Source organism: Brassica napus, chromosome C9 (assembly GCF_020379485.1).
Source record: "Brassica napus cultivar Da-Ae chromosome C9, Da-Ae, whole genome shotgun sequence".
Lineage (NCBI taxonomy): Eukaryota > Viridiplantae > Streptophyta > Magnoliopsida > Brassicales > Brassicaceae > Brassica > Brassica napus.
Genome location: NC_063452.1, coordinates 50,034,003 through 50,053,412, shown reverse-complemented (window position 1 = coordinate 50,053,412; position 19,410 = coordinate 50,034,003). Strand labels below are relative to the sequence as shown.

Below are 19,410 nucleotides of genomic sequence, written 5' to 3'. Positions count from 1 at the left end.
TAACTTCATATGAACTTGTTTTGCGTTTATTTTCTAAGTTATTAATCCTAAACTAAAATCCTAGAAAGTGCGTATTTTCTTTAAAAAATTATATTCTAAGCAATTTGCCTATTTAGACCGTTTAGGAGATTTTGATGGGAGCTATTGAAAGTTATCTAGTAAAAAATGAGTTGTAGAGAAAAGATGAGATTTTCCTTTACCGAGGTGGCTTCATAGAAGATTGATTACGTTCTCTATGTTTGAATGATTTATTCAAGAATAGAAGCTTAAAAAATTAACTATGTTCTTTACGTAGATTCTATATCTAAATAAATTATTATAAAAAACTTGATCAACCACTTAAAAACTCGCGTTTGTAATGTAGCTTAAAAAATTCTATTTGTTTGAGAAAGTAGTATTTTTGAAATATTTATAGAATACACAAATAATGTATTTGATTAATTGCGAGCATAACCACATGGCTTAAAGCTGCATGTTGGAAGAAAAAAATAGTGCGTTAGGCTCCATGAAACAGACATAACATTTCATTTGTTTGAAGTAATAGCATAAATCGCATCCTGATCCAGATCTGAATTTTTTTTTTGGGGTGGGGGGTTGAAACATTTTTAAAGACCTTTTTATTAAATGAAATTTCTTCATAATTTTGGTTATGACAACGTAACATTGTAGACATTGGTCCTTGAAGTTTGGCCAACTCCAAAGATGATATATCTTGTTGCATTGGCCGTCATTCGTCATTTGGCTATGATTGTTGTAGTGATATCTCATGTTGTATCGTCATTTAGTGTGAGCATTTCTAACGTGTGATGGCTATAACTTAATATGTTTATTATTACTCCTAGATTTTTGTTACAACAGGAGAAATAGTGATATATGAGTTTGTAAATATTAATTTATTTTATAGTTTTTCCAAAAATAATTATTTATATAAATAATTTATAGTAATATATTAACGGTTATAAGTTAATATTCATTACCATATTTATTGGTGCACAAAAAAATCATTACCATATTTAAAAACTTGCAAAAATATAAATTTTTAAAAGTAGAATTGTACATGTCACAATTATATAGATATCGTTACATTCTTAAAAATTATGTTATAGTTTTAAAAAAAATTGAATGTGGTAGTAGCATATATCAACCATTTCGTAATTAATGTTTAGAAATCGGTTACATTTATTTTAGTGAGTCAAATTCGTTCAAAAATGAAGTACCATTTAAATAATAAATGAATAATCAGAAATACATATCATTTATATGGTCATTGGATCTTAAAAAAAAAATATAATGCTTAGAATTTGGTGTTTTAAGAAAATATAATAGCCATTCGTTGTAAAAAAAAATGATATGGATTTAGTGAAAATTTAGATTTGATAATTTTTTACACAAATATATTTTACAACTGTGAAGAAAATTTAAACTTTTAAATTTCTAACAAAATATGATTTTACAGTTGAAACGAAAAAAAAAAATATTTTATATATTTTGATAAAGTAACATTTTTAATGAAAATATGTATTTTTTTTTTATTTTTTCAAGGATAATTATAAACTTTAATTATGCATGTTTGCTTGCATCTAAATGATCTGTGAGTAAAATATATGCCACATTTTCTAATCTTAAATGAATCATCTCAATTTATAGTCTGATTTGATTCAACCAATTAACTTCGATAATTTTGCTTTAGTGTGTCAAATTATTCATCTCATTGTTTCTAATTTGTATTATTAAAATTATTCAGAATACTTGATTTTGTCTTTTTCGCTTACTTGATCAACCGGTGTAAGGCCCATCCTGTAAGTAAAGCCCATAAGCTTCGACAATATACATGTGTAAGCAGTCAACGTTGAAAGAAAAATAATAGAACCATCATTGACATTCTCTTCTCTAATCCCGTTCCTTTGTTATCAAACTCCGAACATCAATCATCCTTCAATTCAATTCAATCTAATTTTCGAACATTCTTCGTAATCGCGTTAATGGAGATCGCTCCATTTTCGAGTAGATTCAAGCTCTACGATCAACTCGAGCTTCTGGAGTTTCCCAATAAGTTCTTCATCAAACCCGTAGATTCGCATCATCAAGGTTTCTCCGTCGATCGCCGCGTCGTCAACATCAAACCTCTCGACGGTATCAATCTTCTTTCTCACATATCTCTATATATGTTTTCTGTTTTGATTAATGAAGATAGCTGTAGCAGGAAAACTATTTCGGACAGGAATCTGTATTTCATTTCGCGAGCTGTTGTGTTTGATGTGACTATTCAGTTGATCTATTTTGCCAGAATAGCTTCTCACTTCTTCTTCTCAGATAGATCTTTGAGTATTGCCAGCCTCACCACCCTTCTGGCTTGATCCATCGCCGATCGTTTTAGCTTCTTCGTGTTATTCACCGGCACCACTGTTGATTTCACCTTTTTGATCCACCGGCAAACTTCTTCACCGTTTGAACCTCGATACAGCTTCTACAGCCGCGTTAACTGCATACCAATCGTCAAAATCTTGGCTTTTTTGCTTTTTTTTTTGTTTTGTTTTTGGATTTCTCGTTTTGAATGAGTTATGGAACCACTAGAGAATTGTGGTGGCTGTGGCTGTGATGAAGCGACGTTCAAGACGGTGGAGAAGATATATTCAACAATAAACCAATTCTTCAGAATATGAGGAAGTAGATCCGTATTTGCAAGCTGTGATCGGCCAACTTTCGAATAGGAGAAGGTTCGAGGTGGCTATGTTGGTGTTCATGCTTCGAAGAGAATGTGAAGATTGATTTGTTGGAAGTGATGCATTTCATGGAAGATCAAAACCTTATTTTATAGATCAAGCTTTCATGCGTTTATGGAGAAATGAAGGGTCTTGAATGCGCGATAGTGGGGGAGAGTGGGGTAAAGACTTAAATGCATTTTTCTTTGAAGTCGGTGACTATGTTCCGTATGGGCTTATGACGATGGGCCTGTTATATAGTTTAGTTATTATAGAAATCCATTAGTAGAGACATCAATTAATGAAACTGAAAGAGTGATTTTTGGCAAAACGCAGAGTATAAATAAAGAGGGACACGTGTCGGTGTGAGAGAACTCGACTTTCCTAGGTGGAATCTGACGTGGCGCATCTTGGAGAGAGGAAACTCTCTTATATATATATGGATAGATAGATGAGAGAACGAGAAAATTTGTGATCAAATTGTTTGGTTTTACCAAAACTTAATATAGAGAAGATTACAAGACTACAGGCTCCCGTGACACATGAATACACAAGACTACAAGCTTCACTACAATGTTCAGAACGATGTTCACTAACCACATTTAACACTAACACTAACCATATATCTAACACCAACCAGAATCAAGACATGTTCATTTAAGAGTGAGCTATAAGGGAGGGAACGAACCTGGTGACATGGAACGATGAACCTCGTAGACACGTTCATCTTCTCGTGGCAATACAAACTATAGAGAGAGAGACACCACAAGAACATTCGAGTATAAGTCTCAACCACTGTCATCTGTCATTTTAAAAGGGGTAAAGTTAGCTATCTAGAGGGGTATGTTGATGAGTTTCACTAGATACTGACCTGATTCAAAGTTAAAGTTCCAGTTTTGTCACTGCAAATTGTTGTTGCTGAACCCATGGTTTCACAAGCTGAAAGCCTCCTAACATGTTAGCAAATGAAATGTAGTCAGAAAATGATCAACAAGAGATAATTAAAGCTACAGAAGAACTATATTTTTATTTAACAAGGTTACCTCACAAGAAGAGCTACCAGTACAACAAGAGCCACCGTGAGCCCCATTATACCGATGAAGGTTGCAAGACCGTTCATACTGACACGTGTCTTCTAAGATACGGTTCTTCCATCACCTAATTAAGAGATGTCTTTTAATGTAATCACATTTTTTTTTCTTTAAATCATAAATACACTAAGAAATCTATCTTAAAGACGGCGTTAATCCTGCTCCAGCTTTGTTCTCTGTAATGGGTTGTAAAGTGGGCCGAGAACGTCATTATTGGGCTAAAACCAAGCCTTTAAATATAATTTTAACAAATCAATAATTGAAGCTTCTCTCTCTATCTGATAATAAAATATTAATAAGAGCATATAAGAGATGGTGACAGACAGACAAATACGCTGTCGTTTTAACGTAATTTCCTCAAAATTCCAAAGAATTTTCTTTTCTCCACCTTGTATCTGTGAAAACTAAAAAAAAAAAAAAAAAAATCAAATTCTAAAAAAAGAGGTGTTGTTGATTCGTCAAACAACGTCTTCTCTCGACTTCTCCCATCGATCTCTTCTTCCTCCGGCTTCAAGTCGCCGGATTCCGATTGTACTTGATCTCCCGCTTCGCGATTCCAAGGTAACATTTTAGCTTCCTAATTCGTTAATAGATCTCATCCTCTTCGTCATTATTGCCAGCTGATTTGATTTTTCCGATTATTGATGTAGCAGGAGGCATATATGATTGGTGTGATTCTGGATTTCCGGCGATTTGTTGAGATATTTTGGAGTATATAGTATTCATAGGTTTTGAGATTGCTTAAAATCATAGGACTCTTGTTAGTCTGAGAAGGTTTTTTTGTAATTGGAGCTTGTTGGAGATGGATGAAGATGCTTCTTCTTGGATTAGGAGGACTAAGTTTTCTCAAACGGTTTCTCATCGTCTTGATTCCTCCAAGTTATCCTCTCTCTTTCTTAAATCTAACCAAGAGAAGCTCCCCGGACTCAAAACAACACCTTCCACAGCTGATGTATACGTTGTTGATTCCGAATTGCAGATAAACCCTGTAACCAACAAGCAGAGGTCTGTTTCCCCCTCTCCTCAGACGCCTCTTCCTCAAGTCTTCAAGGAAGCTAAGTCTGAGCGTAAGAGATTCTCTACTCCGCATCCAAGAAGAATTGACTCAGAGAAAGCAATGAAGCCCAAGTTCTCCACCTTTGAGAAGCGAAGATCGATCAGCTTGCAGTCCCCATCAGTTCCCATCAGAGATCTAAGCACTCTGAGAATCCGGGAGAGGGTGAAGACACATAGCAAGAAGGACAGCACTGGATGGTCTAAGCTTTTGAGCAATGGTGGTCGTAAGGTCAGCGCTTCGGAAGCTGCTGAAGAGTACCGTGTTGATATGTCGAAGCTCTTACTTGGGCTTAAGTTTGCTCACGGGTTACATAGCAGGCTTTACCATGGGAAGTATGAAGATAGAGCTGTTGCCGTGAAGCTTATCACTGTCCCTGATGATGACGAGAATGGATGCTTGGGAGCTCGTTTAGAGAAACAGTTTACCAAGGAAGTCACCCTTTTGTCACGGTTGTCCCATCCTAATGTTATTAAGGTGATTCCACTCTCTTTTCATATTTTCTTTTGGCCATTTTTGCTTAACTTTCTTTTCTTGTTTTGAACAGTTTGTGGGAGCGTATAAAGATCATCCTGTATATTGTGTCCTCACTGAATATTTACCTGAAGGATCATTAAGATCCTATCTGCACAAGCCTGAGAACAGGTCTCTTCCTCTGAAAAAGCTGATAGAGTTTGCTCTGGATATCGCAAGAGGAATGGAATATATTCATTCACGACATGTAGTTCACCGGGATTTAAAGCCAGAAAACGTATTGATAGACGAAGACTTTCAACTGAAGATTGCTGACTTTGGGATTGCCTGCGAGGAGGAGTACTGTGATATGCTGGCGGATGATCCAGGGACTTATAGGTGGATGGCACCTGAGATGATAAAACGGAAACCTCATGGGAGAAAGGCCGATGTTTACAGCTTTGGACTTCTTTTATGGGAATTGGTAACTGGAGCAACCCCGTATGAGGACATGAATCCTATTCAAGCTGCTTTTGCAGTAGTGGACAAGGTAAAGCATTTTGACTATCTCATGACTATTTTTAAGTCCTTTATTGTTCAGTTGTTTCAACTATTTATGACCTGAAAATGTTGATCTTTGGTTCAGAACTTAAGGCCAGTTATCCCGGGAGATTGCCCAGCAGCCATGAAGGCTCTGATAGAGCGTTGTTGGTCGGTTGCACCGGATAAGAGACCCGACTTCTGGCAGATAGTGAAAGTGCTTGAACAGTTCGAGGCTTCGCTTGAACGTGAAGGGAACTTGAATCTGGCTTCAAACAAGATCTGCAAGGACCCTAGGAAAGGTCTGAAACATTGGATTCAAAAGCTTGGACCGGTCCACGGAGGCAGCAGCGGCATTGGTGGCTCGGCTGTCTTGCCTAAGCCTAAATTCGCTTGAGAGATGTGTAAGAGTTCTCATTTTGTAAATTTTATATATATAATACAACAGGGTTTTGTGTTGTTTTGTGTCATGTTGTTCTGTCCTGTCCTGTTTTTGAGGGTTGTGATGTGATATTTCATCTTCTCTGGATGCTGTATTGCTGTGTAATGACAATCAAACTAGGGAATGGTTTGTGATTTGATGTTTATGGGATCCCATATACTAGTCAAGACTCTTCCCATCTGTTCTCAATCATTAATAATTTTATAGGATCAAATCTTCTCTTCTTTTGCTAGTTGATATTCATTAATAATCATTGTAGATGAAAAGAAAAATTGTAAATTCAGATTATCCCAAATCTTAATTATAAAAGAATGCAAAAGAAAATCTTCTCTGCCACCGATGCATGATTCCCTTTATCATATGTTTTGCTCATCATTGATGATGATACCAAATCATGCTTTGACTTTCCTCTTCCAAGTTTCGTACACAAATGTATTCAATATATAAATCAAATAACAAAGAAAAGAAAGTACAGTCTTCATGTGTATGTATATATTCAGAGTAAGTAAAAGATATGTTTTTACAAATTGGAGTCATCAAGGAGAGAGTAACTCCGTGCTGTTCTCATCGTCTATAATCTTCGGTAAGGCATATCTGTCCGAATCACGACCAATGAAGCTATGTGTTTCTGAAGAAGAGGAAGAAACAGAAGGGGAAGAAACAAGAATTGTCTCTTTCATATCTCTCCTTATACCCCACAGCTTCTCCACACATTCTTTCATAGCCGGGCGTGTACCTCTCGTTGGACCAACACATTCTCTAGCCAGTCTCAACATCTTCTCACCCACTTCTATTGCAGCTCGGTTTCTCTTGAGCAATGGATCCATTACAAGAACAGTTTCACCGTCTTTGAGTCTACTCAATGCCTTCACAAAATTAAAAAAAACGAGTTATATCTCTTTGGTGTTAATCTTGGAAGTGTCTTATATCTATTTGCACTAGTTAAAAAGCATATGGTGAGTGGTGACGCACTAGTATGGTATGTCTTTTAGGATTAGAAAAAATAATTTTTTATAGAATAAGGATGTTTTCTTAAAAAGAAAAAGAAATCAAGTTTTGAAGCTAATATAAATACAAATGTAATGGATTTACACATTATCAATATAAAAACCTTAAACGAGTATTTGACTCAATTCGTTTGTTCCTGTAAGTTTCTTTACTTTGTTCAAGTTAGTTCGCGTTGAGACTTGAACTCTCGCGATGATGATACTGAAGAGAGAAAAAGTTACTTACCCACTTAACCGTGAGGCGGTCTTTGCGTGGTCTCTTTAACTCAATGGGACGTCTTCCAGTGACAAGCTCTATAAGCAAAACACCAAAAGAGTAAACATCACTCTTGTCTGAAAGTTGAAACGTCCTGAGGTAATCAGGATCAACATAGCCTGCAGATCCTTTGACCTGAGTTGATACATGAGTAGCACCTGGATCTTCAGAAACCAAACGGGCAAATCCAAAGTCTGCCACTTTGGCTCTTAGCTTCTCCGTGATGAGAATATTTGATGCTTTAATGTCTCTATGTATAACTGGAGTATCTGCATATAGATGATAGTTTCTTGTCACTAAAGTTACACTTCAAGATCGATACAAAAAAAAACAGAGAAGAGTTCAAAGTGTACCTGTATATGTGTGGAGATAGGTCAAAGCATGAGCTACATCAATAGCTATCTCAAGACGCTCTGCCATTTCAAGGCGGTTACCTCGTAAACCTGCGTTGAGACACTTCTTAAGTTCAGATTATTCTATATGCTATAAAAGGAAATTACCTCTTGTAGCTTACCATCTAGATGTTCTCTTAGGTTTCCATTGCCAACGTATTCCACAACTATAACCTTTTCATCTTCATGTTCCAAGAATCCATACAGCTTTACTAAATTCATATGCTCTATCTTTGACAAAGTGTATATCTCATTCTTGAACTCTCGCAACCAGCTTCTTCCATAGTTGTTCTGCCACAGAATTTTCAGTTTTAGATCTTTTCTTTTCTCTGAATAAGTATTCAAGATTTAAATCTCTCATACCTTTCTTGCACGTTTGATAGCAACAATGGTTCCATCATCAAGCTTTCCTTTGAAAACAGTTCCAAAGCCGCCTTCTCCGATCTGATGAACGGTTGAAAAATTCGCAGTTGCTCTCTGAAGCTCGGCAAAAGAAAAGATTACTGGGCCATGGTGCCAACTCTTGCTTGAAGAAGAGTCTCTGCCAGGACTTTTAAATCTTGAACCAGAAAATCTATATTGACCTGAAACTTTTGACCCTCCATAAGAGCTTGGTGTAGAATAACCAGACCACCCTGACACTGCACAATATACAGAAACAAATCTCATCCATCAAAAGACATACATCACAAAGTGCTTTAAAGAGTTCAAAGCATGTTCTTGATTCAAGAAAAAGATTTGATCAAACATCTACATATGCTTACATGTAGATTCTCTATCAAGGTTGCTGCAGTCTCCAGGGTCAGATCGACATTCTCTAGGCTTTAGCTTTCTCTGTCCTGTGAAAATAAAAGCAAAGACTCCTACCACTTTCTTGGCTGCCCGTTTGATAGCTCCGATGGTGGAGACATTCCTCACCTTGGCAACAGTTCCTGCATCACTCCAGTTATACTCAGAAACAGATTTTTGAGGCTTTCCATTTGGGGAGAGGAGAGGCGTTGGGGTTCTGCTCCTCATCGGTGTATGTCTAAGGAGACATGGTAATAGGAAAAAAGTGAAATATTATTTCTTATGTCCATAAGTCCAAGAAAGAAAGTTTGTGGCAGTCATGTGAGTTTCTTTTTCCTTATGTTATATATATATATATATATATATATATGCGTGTTCATATAATATACGCATAATCATCCGGTTATTGTATGTTAACAGATAATATTAACATATATATATAAATGTTCTTTAATGTGTTGTAGACTGATTCAAAGAGCTTGATTGGTCTTTGCAAGTTTTCTGTTATTCTATTTTCATAGTCAATGGAAAATGCGCAGTGATTGTTTGCTGATTTTTTTTGTATTCTTTTGACTTTTCCACACAAGAAGACTTGAAACTAGAAAATGACAAATTAATGTTAATACCTGTTTAGTCTAAGGAGAAGGAAATTTAAGAAAAGAGTAAAAAGTCACACAAACCTATATCCTATAAACGAATTATCGAGAGAGCACTTAGAACTCAAGAAGTAAAATGAGTAGCGGAATAATCATGTTGCACCTAAAGTAATTTTCTTTATCTATGAACATGAAATGTTTACTGGTTATTTTAAATATATTCAATAGAGAATCAGAAGAGGAGACAAACTAAGATCTTCTATTTACAAAGCGGATGTATCTTGTTTCTGATTGTTACAATGGAAAAAAAAAGATAGTTCTATTTAAAGCTGCAAGTTGTCTACATGATCCACCAACAAGTCCAAAGTGGTGGATCGAGCTGGCAAGAAAGGTCCACATATATAGTTAGAGATAAATGATCATTACATCGTGGAAATTATCCGTAACACACGTATTTTCCGAAATAACTTAAATAAATAATAAATCTGAAATTTCCATTTATTACTTATGAAAAGTCAATTCCAAAGTCGTAAATCCAATAAATGACCATAAATTCAAATAATATAATAAATCCCGAAAATATCGATAAAATCATAAAAACCGCAAGTCTGAAAATGAAAGAAATAAAACTCCCAAAGCACCAATCCGATAGCAATCACTCCTGATCGCCAACCTCACTTGAAAGGGGGAAAGAAAGAGGGGTGAGTAACAGGGGAGTTACTCCGTGAGGTATGTGATGCTAAACCACAAACCACTGACTCAGTACATAGCACTACGATTATGTAGGCCTAGCTCTAGCATGAAACAAACACGGTGTCTAATACACCACATAAAACATCAAATGCGCTGATATTGCATAACTGGATCACACACCCCGCATTCTCCTTATACGGATATAAATATATAACTCTATGCGCCGTTAGTACAAGAGTCCATCCTTGTACCCCGCAATCACCTATGCGCCGCTAGTTCAAACGTCTTTGTACCCCGCAATCCCCATACAATGAGCCGCTAGCATAGACGTCCATATGCCCCGCAATCTCCATACAATGCGCCGCTAACACAAACGTCTATGTGTCCCGCAATCTCCACACAATGCGCCGTTAGCACAAAATATTTGTGCCCCGCAATCTCATAACAGACTTATGTATACATATATAAATAACAGTTCTTAATTCATTCAATTCAGTCAACCGTTGAATCTTCTATTATCCTATTTCCGGTTTAACAATCAATAGTAATAATAAAGAAACAAGACTCTCAAACATACTCAATTCACAGAGACGGATCATGTTTCGAAACTAAACTTTCCATAATAGTAGTACTAAACTAGCTCGGGATTTAATGGGATAGCCCTCACCTTAGCCACTGGCTGAAATAAACAACGGAAGATGCGGTCAACTGCAACACGACAATCAACGACTTAGACTCAGATTCTCCAGAAATAAAGTTTCTTAAAATGGAACCTTTCCAAAAATGGAACCTTTCCAAAAATGGAACCTTTCCAAAAATGGAACCTTTCCTAAAATAGAAACTTTCCTAAAGTAGAAACTTTCCTAAAATAATAACTTTCCTAAAATATATTCCTATAACTAGAAGTAAAGAGGCAACAAACTTACTAGAAAAACCCGCCGGAAGCTCGTCCAGAAATCCTGCCGGAAGCTCGCCCATAACTCTCGCCAGAAGCTCACCTAGAAATCCCACCGGAAAAATTCACCAGTGACTGGTCGTCGAATAATTCAACAACAACTCGTCACGCGTAAAGAAATACTTTGACTTGATGAGAATAAAGAGAAAGGGTGGAACTTCTTATATAAGAGAAGGGAAGGGAAGTAGGTTTTCTAAACTTCCAATGTGGGACAAAATAAAAAGAATGGTTTTGGGTTTTAATTAAAAAAAAAACAAATGGGCTTCCCAACATTGGGTCAAGGTCGTTACAATTCTCCCCCACTTAATCGGAATTCGTCCCGAATTCCAAGACAGAACCCGAGAAAAACTTCAACAAATGCGAAGGAGAGAAGGGCACGAGATGAAAACAAAGGAAACCAACAGAAACTTGATCTTCATCCAGACCAAAAGAAAAAGTCAGAAACGCTAACGACTAAACGAATGATTCTGGACAGAAGGGTGTCACCTTTATTTTGAAATTCCCAATCCCAAAGAAACATTAAAAATTGCTAAAATTCGAGTCTCATAAATTGCCATCCCAGGTCGGAGCTGGGACGGAACCCCACTCTGATACCAAATTGTAACACCCGTATTTTCCGAAATAACTTAAATAAATAATAAGTCTGAAATCTCCATTTATTACTTATCAAAATTCAACTCCAAAGTCGTAAATCCAATAAATGACCATAAATCCAAATAATATAATAAATCCCGAAAATATCGATAAAATCATAAAAATCGCAAGTCTGAAAATAAAAAAAATGAAACTCCCAAAGCACCAATCCGATAGCAATCACTCATGATCGTCAGTTTCACCTGAAAGAGGGAAAGAAGGAGGGGTGAGTAACAGGGGAGTTACTCCGTGAGGTATGAGATGCTAAACCACAAACCACTGACTCAGTACATAGCACTACGACTATGTAGGCCTAGCTCTAGTATGAAACAAACATGGTGTCTAATACACCACATAAAACATCAAATGCGCTGATAGTGCATAACTAGATCACACACCCCGCATTCTCCTTATACGGATATAAATATATAACTCTATGCGCCGCTAGTACAAGAGTCCATCCTTGTACCCTGCAATTACCTATGCACCGCTAGTACAAACGTCTTTGTACCCCCACAATCCCCATACAATGCGCCGCTAGCATAGACGTCCATATGCCCTGTAATCTCCATACAATGCGCCGCTAACACAAACGTCTTTGTGTCCCGCAATCTCCACACAATGCGCCGTTAGCACAAAACCTTTGTGCCCCGCAATCTCATAACAGACTTATGTATACATATATAAATAACAGTTCTTAATTCATTCAATTCAGTCAATCGTTGAATCCTTTATTATCCTATTTCCGGTTTAACAATCAATAGTAATAATAAAGAAACAAGACTCTCAAACATACTCAATTCACAGAGACGGATCGTATTTCGAAACTAAACTTTCCATTATAGTAGTACTAAACTAGCTCGGGATTTAATGGGATAGCCCTCACCTAGCTGAAATAAACAATGGAAGATGCAGTCAACTGAGGTCAATTGCAACACGACAATCAACGACTTAGGCTCAGATTCTCCAGAAATAAAGTTTCCTAAAATGGATCCTTTCCAAAAGTGGAACCTTTCCTAAAATAGAAACTTTCCTAAAGTTGAAATTTTCCTAAAATAATAACCTTCCTAAAATAGATTCCTATAACTAGAAGTAAAGAGGCAACAAACTTACTAGAAAAACCCGCCGGAAGCTCGTCCAGAAATCCCGCCGGAAGCTCGCCCAGAAATCTCGCCGGAAGCTCACCCGGAAATCCCACCGGAAAAATTCACTAGTGACTGGTCGTCGGATAATTCAACAACAACTCGTCACGCACAAAGAAATACTTTGACTTGATGAAAATAAAGAAAAAAGGTGAAGCTTCTTATATAAAAAAAGTGAAGGGATGTAGATTTTCTAAACTTTCATCGTGGGACAAAATAGAAAGAATTGTTTTGGGTTTTAATTAAAAAAAATACAAATGGCTTCCCAACATTGGGTCACGGTCCTTACATTATCTTAGCCACAAATCATCTAAACGATTAAGAAAACCAACTCTCACTATAAAAAAAACTATAGTGATGTCATTTCACATAAAATGAGGTAGAAAGAAAGAATATAAACTAACGTTGGTCATTCTTTCCCGGCGATCGTGCTCCGGCCGACGAACAAACAACCAGAAATGGGTTTATTTTTCATCCTATTGGGCCCGAATAACGAACGGCCTTGCCCTCACAAAAATACAGTTCTTCAGTTTTTCTTTGTTTATGAATTTATTAGTTAATTAAATTAAAACTGAATTTATATGGATCGATCTATATTTTGGAGGGGGGGGGATTGGATCGGTCTATCATGGTTAGCGTCTTATAAATCAGTTTAACTTATTTTCATATATTCATCTTAGGTTTGTTTCAGAGTTGTTTATATACCAAAAATCAACTTATCAATTTTTCATTTAGGTGGTTTGGATGAGCATTGTAAAATTACACTTTTGTCTAGCCATCTTTGTCCGTTGGTGGACAAAGTCGTCGGAAAATTCCAATACTTTTCGGAAAGAAAGGGGCAAAGAGAAATCAGTAAAATCACATTCAGACAAAACAATGGCTGGTGTATTTTTGGGACCTGCTGCTATGGTTTTATTGCTTAATAAAAGAACAAAACACACTCTTTGGGAACTTGTCGTAACTCCGAATCTCTATGTCACTCGTCGGTCGTTGCTATCCACACAAGTTTAGAGAAAATTACTCCTTTATATCTTAGGTAAATGCCATAAAATAGGATATTATCACGAATAGGTCACCTTTTCGTAAATGTTTTTATTTTTCAAATACAATGTTAGTTTTCTCCGGTTTCACAATTAATTATACAAATAATGACGATCCAATATATGAACAACACGCTTTATTTAAAAAAAAAATTAAGGTCGTAGCTTGAGAAAGGATGTTGTTCAAACGTTGCATCTTGCTGCACTAAACTATAACTCTTTTTGCTCTCTACATGAAAATCAACCACTAATAAAAACTCTAATACATCCAAGTAAAGAATTACAAAAAGTTGACATTGAATTAATTTATTGATTCGAAGGGAATCCAAAGAAATGATGGAAGCAGCCAAATATTTTTTTTTTTTTTTTTGCTAACCGACTATCCTGGCTCTATCGAGGTGGTCCAGACTAGAAACCGAAGTGAGCATGGACGCTACCAGGGCGTCACCATGTGACTCACCGTGTAACGGTTTTCGGTCTCGGGTGCTGCAGCCCACATGTAAATTCTGCAATGGTCAAGGCTCGAACCCAGAAGCAGACACCCTAGCTGAAGCTCTTATACCACTGGACCAAAGCAACACGGTTAAGCAGCCAAATATTTACTCCCAAGGTTAAAACAAACAAACAAGACAAGTACTCTATAGTGGCACACGTGTTTTCACCATTTAATAATTCTTAGGTCCATCCATTAAATTATTTTATAGATTTCACTAATTAAGGGTCTTTTATGTTGTCCTACAAACGCAGAGGTCAGACCCATAATGGGATGTGTTTGTACACATGTTCCTTTGTTTCTCTCTGCCACAGTCATGTGACACAATTATACTATTTTCCTTTTCTCCATTTTTTTATGTTCTTGCAAAACATAACAATAACATTAACTTCACTAACTTCTTTTTTCTGACAAAAATCAACTCCAAACATCGAACAAGTCCTAGAACGATCTAGCTTCTCAAACTGGTGGAGCTTTTACCACAATAGGTTATAAAATTCCGAACACTCCATATCAGATTGTACACGTCAATATTATATACTTTCTCACTTAGAACAAGTGTTATAGCAACCAAAATATGTCTTGCCTCTTTGAACTTTTTTTTAAAGTATGTTGAGAAATCTGACAACTGTGCTGGTGTACACATCATTTTCACCACATTCACTAACATAACTTAGGTGCATATGATGAAAATGATGTCTACACCAGCACAATTAATATAACAAATTTACACATTTTTTAGTATCTAAATAGAAATTGTATTTAACATAAAAGCATGTATGCAACAACATATCAATTTACTTACTCTCTTCATTAAATTTTGTAAATATCATTTTATCAAAAGAAAATATTACTAAATAAATGATAAAACTAAGCTTTTTTGAGAAAGAAAAATAAGCTACCTCATGGATTGGATAAATAAATAAAATACTAATTTCACTAAAACTTAAAATGCTCAAAAAATGATATTTTGGAAGAAAATAATGTACAAAATAAACATAAATACGCACTAACACATTAAAAATAAGGTATTTCATTTAATATAAATGAAGAAAAAGGGTTTAAGACAAGGGAAAGGGGTTGTTCAATAGTGTTGACAACGCCACTCTCTCTCTCCAAAAATGTCACTGACGACTCCACTCTCTTCCGTTCACTACTGAAACCACTCCTGAGCCCTAAAGCCATCATGACCCACCACCAATCCCAGCGCCGTCGCCGTCGTCACTCCGCCGTCTGTAACCGTCATCCCACTTCCAAACCCACCACTGGCTTCTGCGCCACCTGTCTCCGAGAACGCCTCTCCACCATCGAAGCTCTCTCTTCCGATCAAGCCCCCGAGCTCCGCCGTGCTCGCTCGCACTCCGTCCGTGACGCATCCGCCGCAGATTTCGACCAGCCACGACGCAGATCGTGTGACGACGGCTCTCTCCACGACCGATTCGCCGACGACGACGAAGAAGAGAGGCTAGGGAGCTCGATTCGGATTCCAGATTTGAAAGAGGAGGAAGAAGAAGAAGAAGATGAAGGAAGAGTGAGTATGAGGCTCCTTGAAGAAGACGGAGAGCAGAAGACGATGAAGGAGTTTATAGATCTCGAATCAAGAACTCGCCAAATCAAGAAGAGCAACGACAAAGATTCCTCCTCCTCCTCCTTCACATCTGTTTTCAGCAGAACGCTTAAGAAACTCTCTCTCAAACAACATCCCAAGAACGCCCTAAACGGCGACGTTTACTCGAAAACAGCTCTTGGCCGTCGCTCATGTGATGTGGATCCCAGGTTGTGTCGAGTCTCTTTCGAGGAGCCTAGAGCGTCATGGGACGGATGCTTGATCGGGAAGACGTATCCAAAGCTGATACCTTTGTCATCCGTGACCGAAGATGGTAAAGCCTCGCCGGAGAAGAAGCCAGGCGGGACAGCTCAGACGAGGGATTACTACTTGGACTCACGGCGGAGAAGAAGCTTTGATCGGTCATCGAGGCATGGATTGGTGGATGTAAAAGCAAAGTTGTCACCTGAAGGTGTTGGTTTGTTTCATGGAGCTAAGTTGCTTGTTACCGAGAGGGAACTGAGAGATTCGAATTGGTATTCCATCAAAAACTACAAACCGGAGAGCTTAGAGTTAGCTTCCAAAGGCGTAGTTTGTGTTGCTGGTGGTGGTGAGGTGAAGCAGGATGGTTTTGGTTTGAAGAAGGCTGGAAAGAAATGGGGGAAAGGATGGAGTCTTTGGGGGTTGATTCAGAGGAAAGGTGATAAAGCGAAGAACAACGAGGTTAAAACCGAGCAAAGTTTGAAACTTGGAGGAAATGCAGTGGAGGGTTCTCTCGCTGAGTCTCTCTTGAAGCTTAGGAGAGTGGCTAAAGGAGAAAGCAACGGTGATGTTAGCGAGAAACTCTTGAGAAGTTACAGCGTTAGTGCAAGGAAGTCTTGTGATGGTGGCGTGTTTCATGGTGCTTCTATTGTTAATGGCTTCGAAGGTGGAAGAAGCTCTTGTGATGGTCTGTTCCATGGGTCTATTACTGGCGGTGCTGAGCCTGCAAGAAGAAGCTTGTGCGAAGACATTCAGAGAGACGCCAAGCTTGGTGGTGCTTCGTACTCGCCGGATAGCCTCAGAAACGGTATGGTTAGATTCTACTTGACGCCACTAAAGAGCAGCTCTGGGAAAAGTAGGCTGATGAATTAGTCTTGATGTGTGATGGATAATTATATTTGATAGTACTGTGTTGTAATTAGCCATTGCCCATTACCATATGTATGTTTACTTGTTATCCCATTGTTCTATAGATAATATGAAGCCAGATCATATGCTTATCTTTGTTCTGTCTACTTTCTATGTGTTATCAAAGCTCTCAAGAGTTCAATACAATGGTGATTTTGTTGAAAGATTGATCTGAGCCTCTTCGTCAAACATTTTCTTCTCCATTTCTTTCTGGTAGTTATCAGCTTCACCTTCGGATTCAACAATCCCTTTAGGACCAATCCTTGTGCCGACCATTCCTCCCTTTGCAACAAAATCCTCTATGGCCTCTGTATCACCTGGATAAGGAAACTCACGGCCGCTCATACAAATGAGCCAATTCTCTCTCCTCCTCTGGTCTCGTCCACCACCCTAAAGGAGAAGTATCGTTGTATAATCACGCCGCGCCAAAGATTGTGTAGGTTCATAGCAATGCTTTACCAACTTGTTTCCAAAAGAACATATCGCCACGCCCTAGTCCAACCTTCTTAAGGTATTTGTCGGCATCCATCGACTTCAAGGCCTCTATTCCTGTCACACACAAAAATAACAAGAAGAGTCAAAATGAGCTTACATGATTTCGTTCAGACATTTCATGGAACACATTAAGTCGGGAAACAAGCTCGCCAGTTTTAGCCTGTTGAAACTGTTTCCGCGCCATCTTCTCCGAGCTAGCTACGACCAAGCTTCTGTAGGATGATCAGTGAGCTTAGCCAGACTACACAGAAAGCTCAGCAAACGCTGTCGTTTTAGATATATAGGCCCAGTCAACTTTGTTTCGGGCATTACTATTTACTATCATTGACTGAAAAACGTTTACGAAATGATTGGACGTTGCGAGTTTGTTGTCGGGGTCAAAAACGATCACGACAGAATTAACGCTTGAATGTCGTCGAAAAATACTTTTCAAAGAAGTAATTTTCGTAAAAATTACTGAAAATTTTTTTACAATAAATTTATTGGAAAGACCTATCCGAAACACCAATAGTCCAAGAACACGTTCATAAAACGTCAGAAAAGGATCCAAACAAGGTCGTCACGTAGCAACCGGTCCGCGAACGAGCCGGTTGCTACGTAGCGACTGACCAAGCCACTCGGTCGGTCGCTACGTAGCGACCGACCCGCGACCGATCCGGCGCAGACCAGGTCGCTGCGTAGCGACCGAACTGTCTCGGATATCGATCAACAGGTACGACCTCAATCCGTTCATTCTCGTATGTTTCTCAATGCTAGCTCCCATGTACCGCAGCCATATTATTTCTCACATCATTCCGATCAAAGTTACGGTTGAAACTTTACGATAAAAACCGCGAGAACTTGTTTTTGTCGAAAAGAAAATCATAACAAACGTTTCATGACGAAAGACGGCCCAACGAGGTCTAAAACGCGACTACAAGCTCACTTAAGATTCTTTAAGAATGAGCTCGTAGATACTATGGCGGTTTATGTTTTTATAAAAACAAATATAAAGATAAGTTTCCGCAGAAAAAATGTTAAGTTTCCGCGGATAAACATAAAGATCGAAAAAAGTGGAATATCTCCATTTTTCACTTAAGACGGCTTAAGGGCAGGAAGGGAAAAGCTAAAATCGACCTTGGAGGAGTATATAAGGAGTCCTAGGAGAGAGGCACAAATGAGAGAAATCTCGGCAAAACATTGAGGCATTATTCTCGACATGCTCTGTTTCTATGACTGGCACCCGATTACCAGACAAACGCGCACAAGCAGTTCGATCTCTTGGTCCACTCTTGAACTACTTTTGGCTTGATCCTCGAAAGGGGTACGTAGGCAGCCTTTCATAAGGTTCAGTCCGAAATCAATCAAAACCATTTTCATATCTTTTTCATCTTCTGTCATCGAGCTGCGACTCAACTAGGTTTAAGGTTTTAGGTTGCTAGAACTAGGTAATTCGCTGACAGCTCTTGCGGCCGAAACTTTTATAATCTCTTGTAATGATCGCAACGCTCTTACGCAGATTCGAAATAAGATCTACCTTTTCTATAAATTTGTTTTGTTATCTGTTCATATTTTTCGCATTTATTTGATCACTTGTCGTTGGCTCTCGCAGAGAATCTGAGACCTCAGGGAAAGTTAGGGTTTCCTGACTTTCCTCCGATTATGAAAATCGACGGTGTGAATTTCGGTTCCCACATTTGTCTAGTAGTAGGATGCTGTTTCTATGATGTTCTAGGCTATTGTTTACTCCCTCCCTTTCATTACATTGTGTTTTTAAAAAAAAATTATTTCAAAAAGATACTATCTTCAATTCATTTTTATGAAATAATAATGGTCAATTATTGATTTTTAAAATATTAATTATATTTATTAGACTTTTATTGATTTTAAATTATGAAAAATAAATAATCACAAAAAATTATGCATTTATAACTAAAATTTA

At 37.7% G+C, this 19,410-nt stretch overlaps 4 protein-coding genes across 5 annotated transcripts; 2 read left to right on the top strand and 2 right to left on the bottom strand.

Annotated features, from left to right (window-relative positions):
• The first annotated feature begins 4,118 nt into the window (after window positions 1-4,118).
• On the top strand, window positions 4,119-6,425 carry LOC106406118 (serine/threonine/tyrosine-protein kinase HT1-like). 2 transcript variants are annotated; one of them, XM_013846712.3, is made up of 4 exons: window positions 4,119-4,354; window positions 4,444-5,324; window positions 5,395-5,850; window positions 5,947-6,425. In XM_013846712.3, exons 2-4 carry the CDS (start codon window positions 4,596-4,598, stop codon window positions 6,235-6,237), a joined length of 1,476 nt encoding a protein of 491 aa, XP_013702166.2. In that variant the 5' UTR covers window positions 4,119-4,354; window positions 4,444-4,595; the 3' UTR covers window positions 6,238-6,425. The 2 variants fall into 2 exon arrangements, with proteins under 2 accessions (XP_013702166.2, XP_048624905.1); XM_048768948.1 differs by having other exon boundaries at window positions 4,181-4,354; window positions 4,447-5,324.
• A 236-nt stretch (window positions 6,426-6,661) lies between these two features.
• Window positions 6,662-9,127, bottom strand: LOC106402342 (calmodulin-binding receptor-like cytoplasmic kinase 1). The gene is made up of 6 exons (XM_013843054.3): window positions 8,702-9,127; window positions 8,301-8,578; window positions 8,060-8,228; window positions 7,899-7,988; window positions 7,516-7,814; window positions 6,662-7,148 (listed from the first exon to the last, which is right to left on the bottom strand). Exons 1-6 carry the CDS (start codon window positions 8,952-8,954, stop codon window positions 6,819-6,821), a joined length of 1,419 nt encoding a protein of 472 aa, XP_013698508.2. The 5' UTR covers window positions 8,955-9,127; the 3' UTR covers window positions 6,662-6,818.
• A 6,187-nt stretch (window positions 9,128-15,314) lies between these two features.
• LOC106406151 (protein OCTOPUS-like) lies at window positions 15,315-17,164 on the top strand. Its single transcript, XM_013846755.2, has one exon. It carries the CDS (start codon window positions 15,465-15,467, stop codon window positions 16,956-16,958), a length of 1,494 nt encoding a protein of 497 aa, XP_013702209.2. The 5' UTR covers window positions 15,315-15,464; the 3' UTR covers window positions 16,959-17,164.
• Window positions 17,133-17,673, bottom strand: LOC111210249. Its single transcript, XM_048768076.1, has 3 exons — window positions 17,640-17,673; window positions 17,454-17,543; window positions 17,133-17,311 (listed from the first exon to the last, which is right to left on the bottom strand). The coding sequence occupies exons 1-3, from the start codon at window positions 17,671-17,673 to the stop codon at window positions 17,133-17,135; spliced, it is 303 nt and encodes a 100-aa protein (XP_048624033.1).
• Window positions 17,674-19,410: the final 1,737 nt, after the last annotated feature.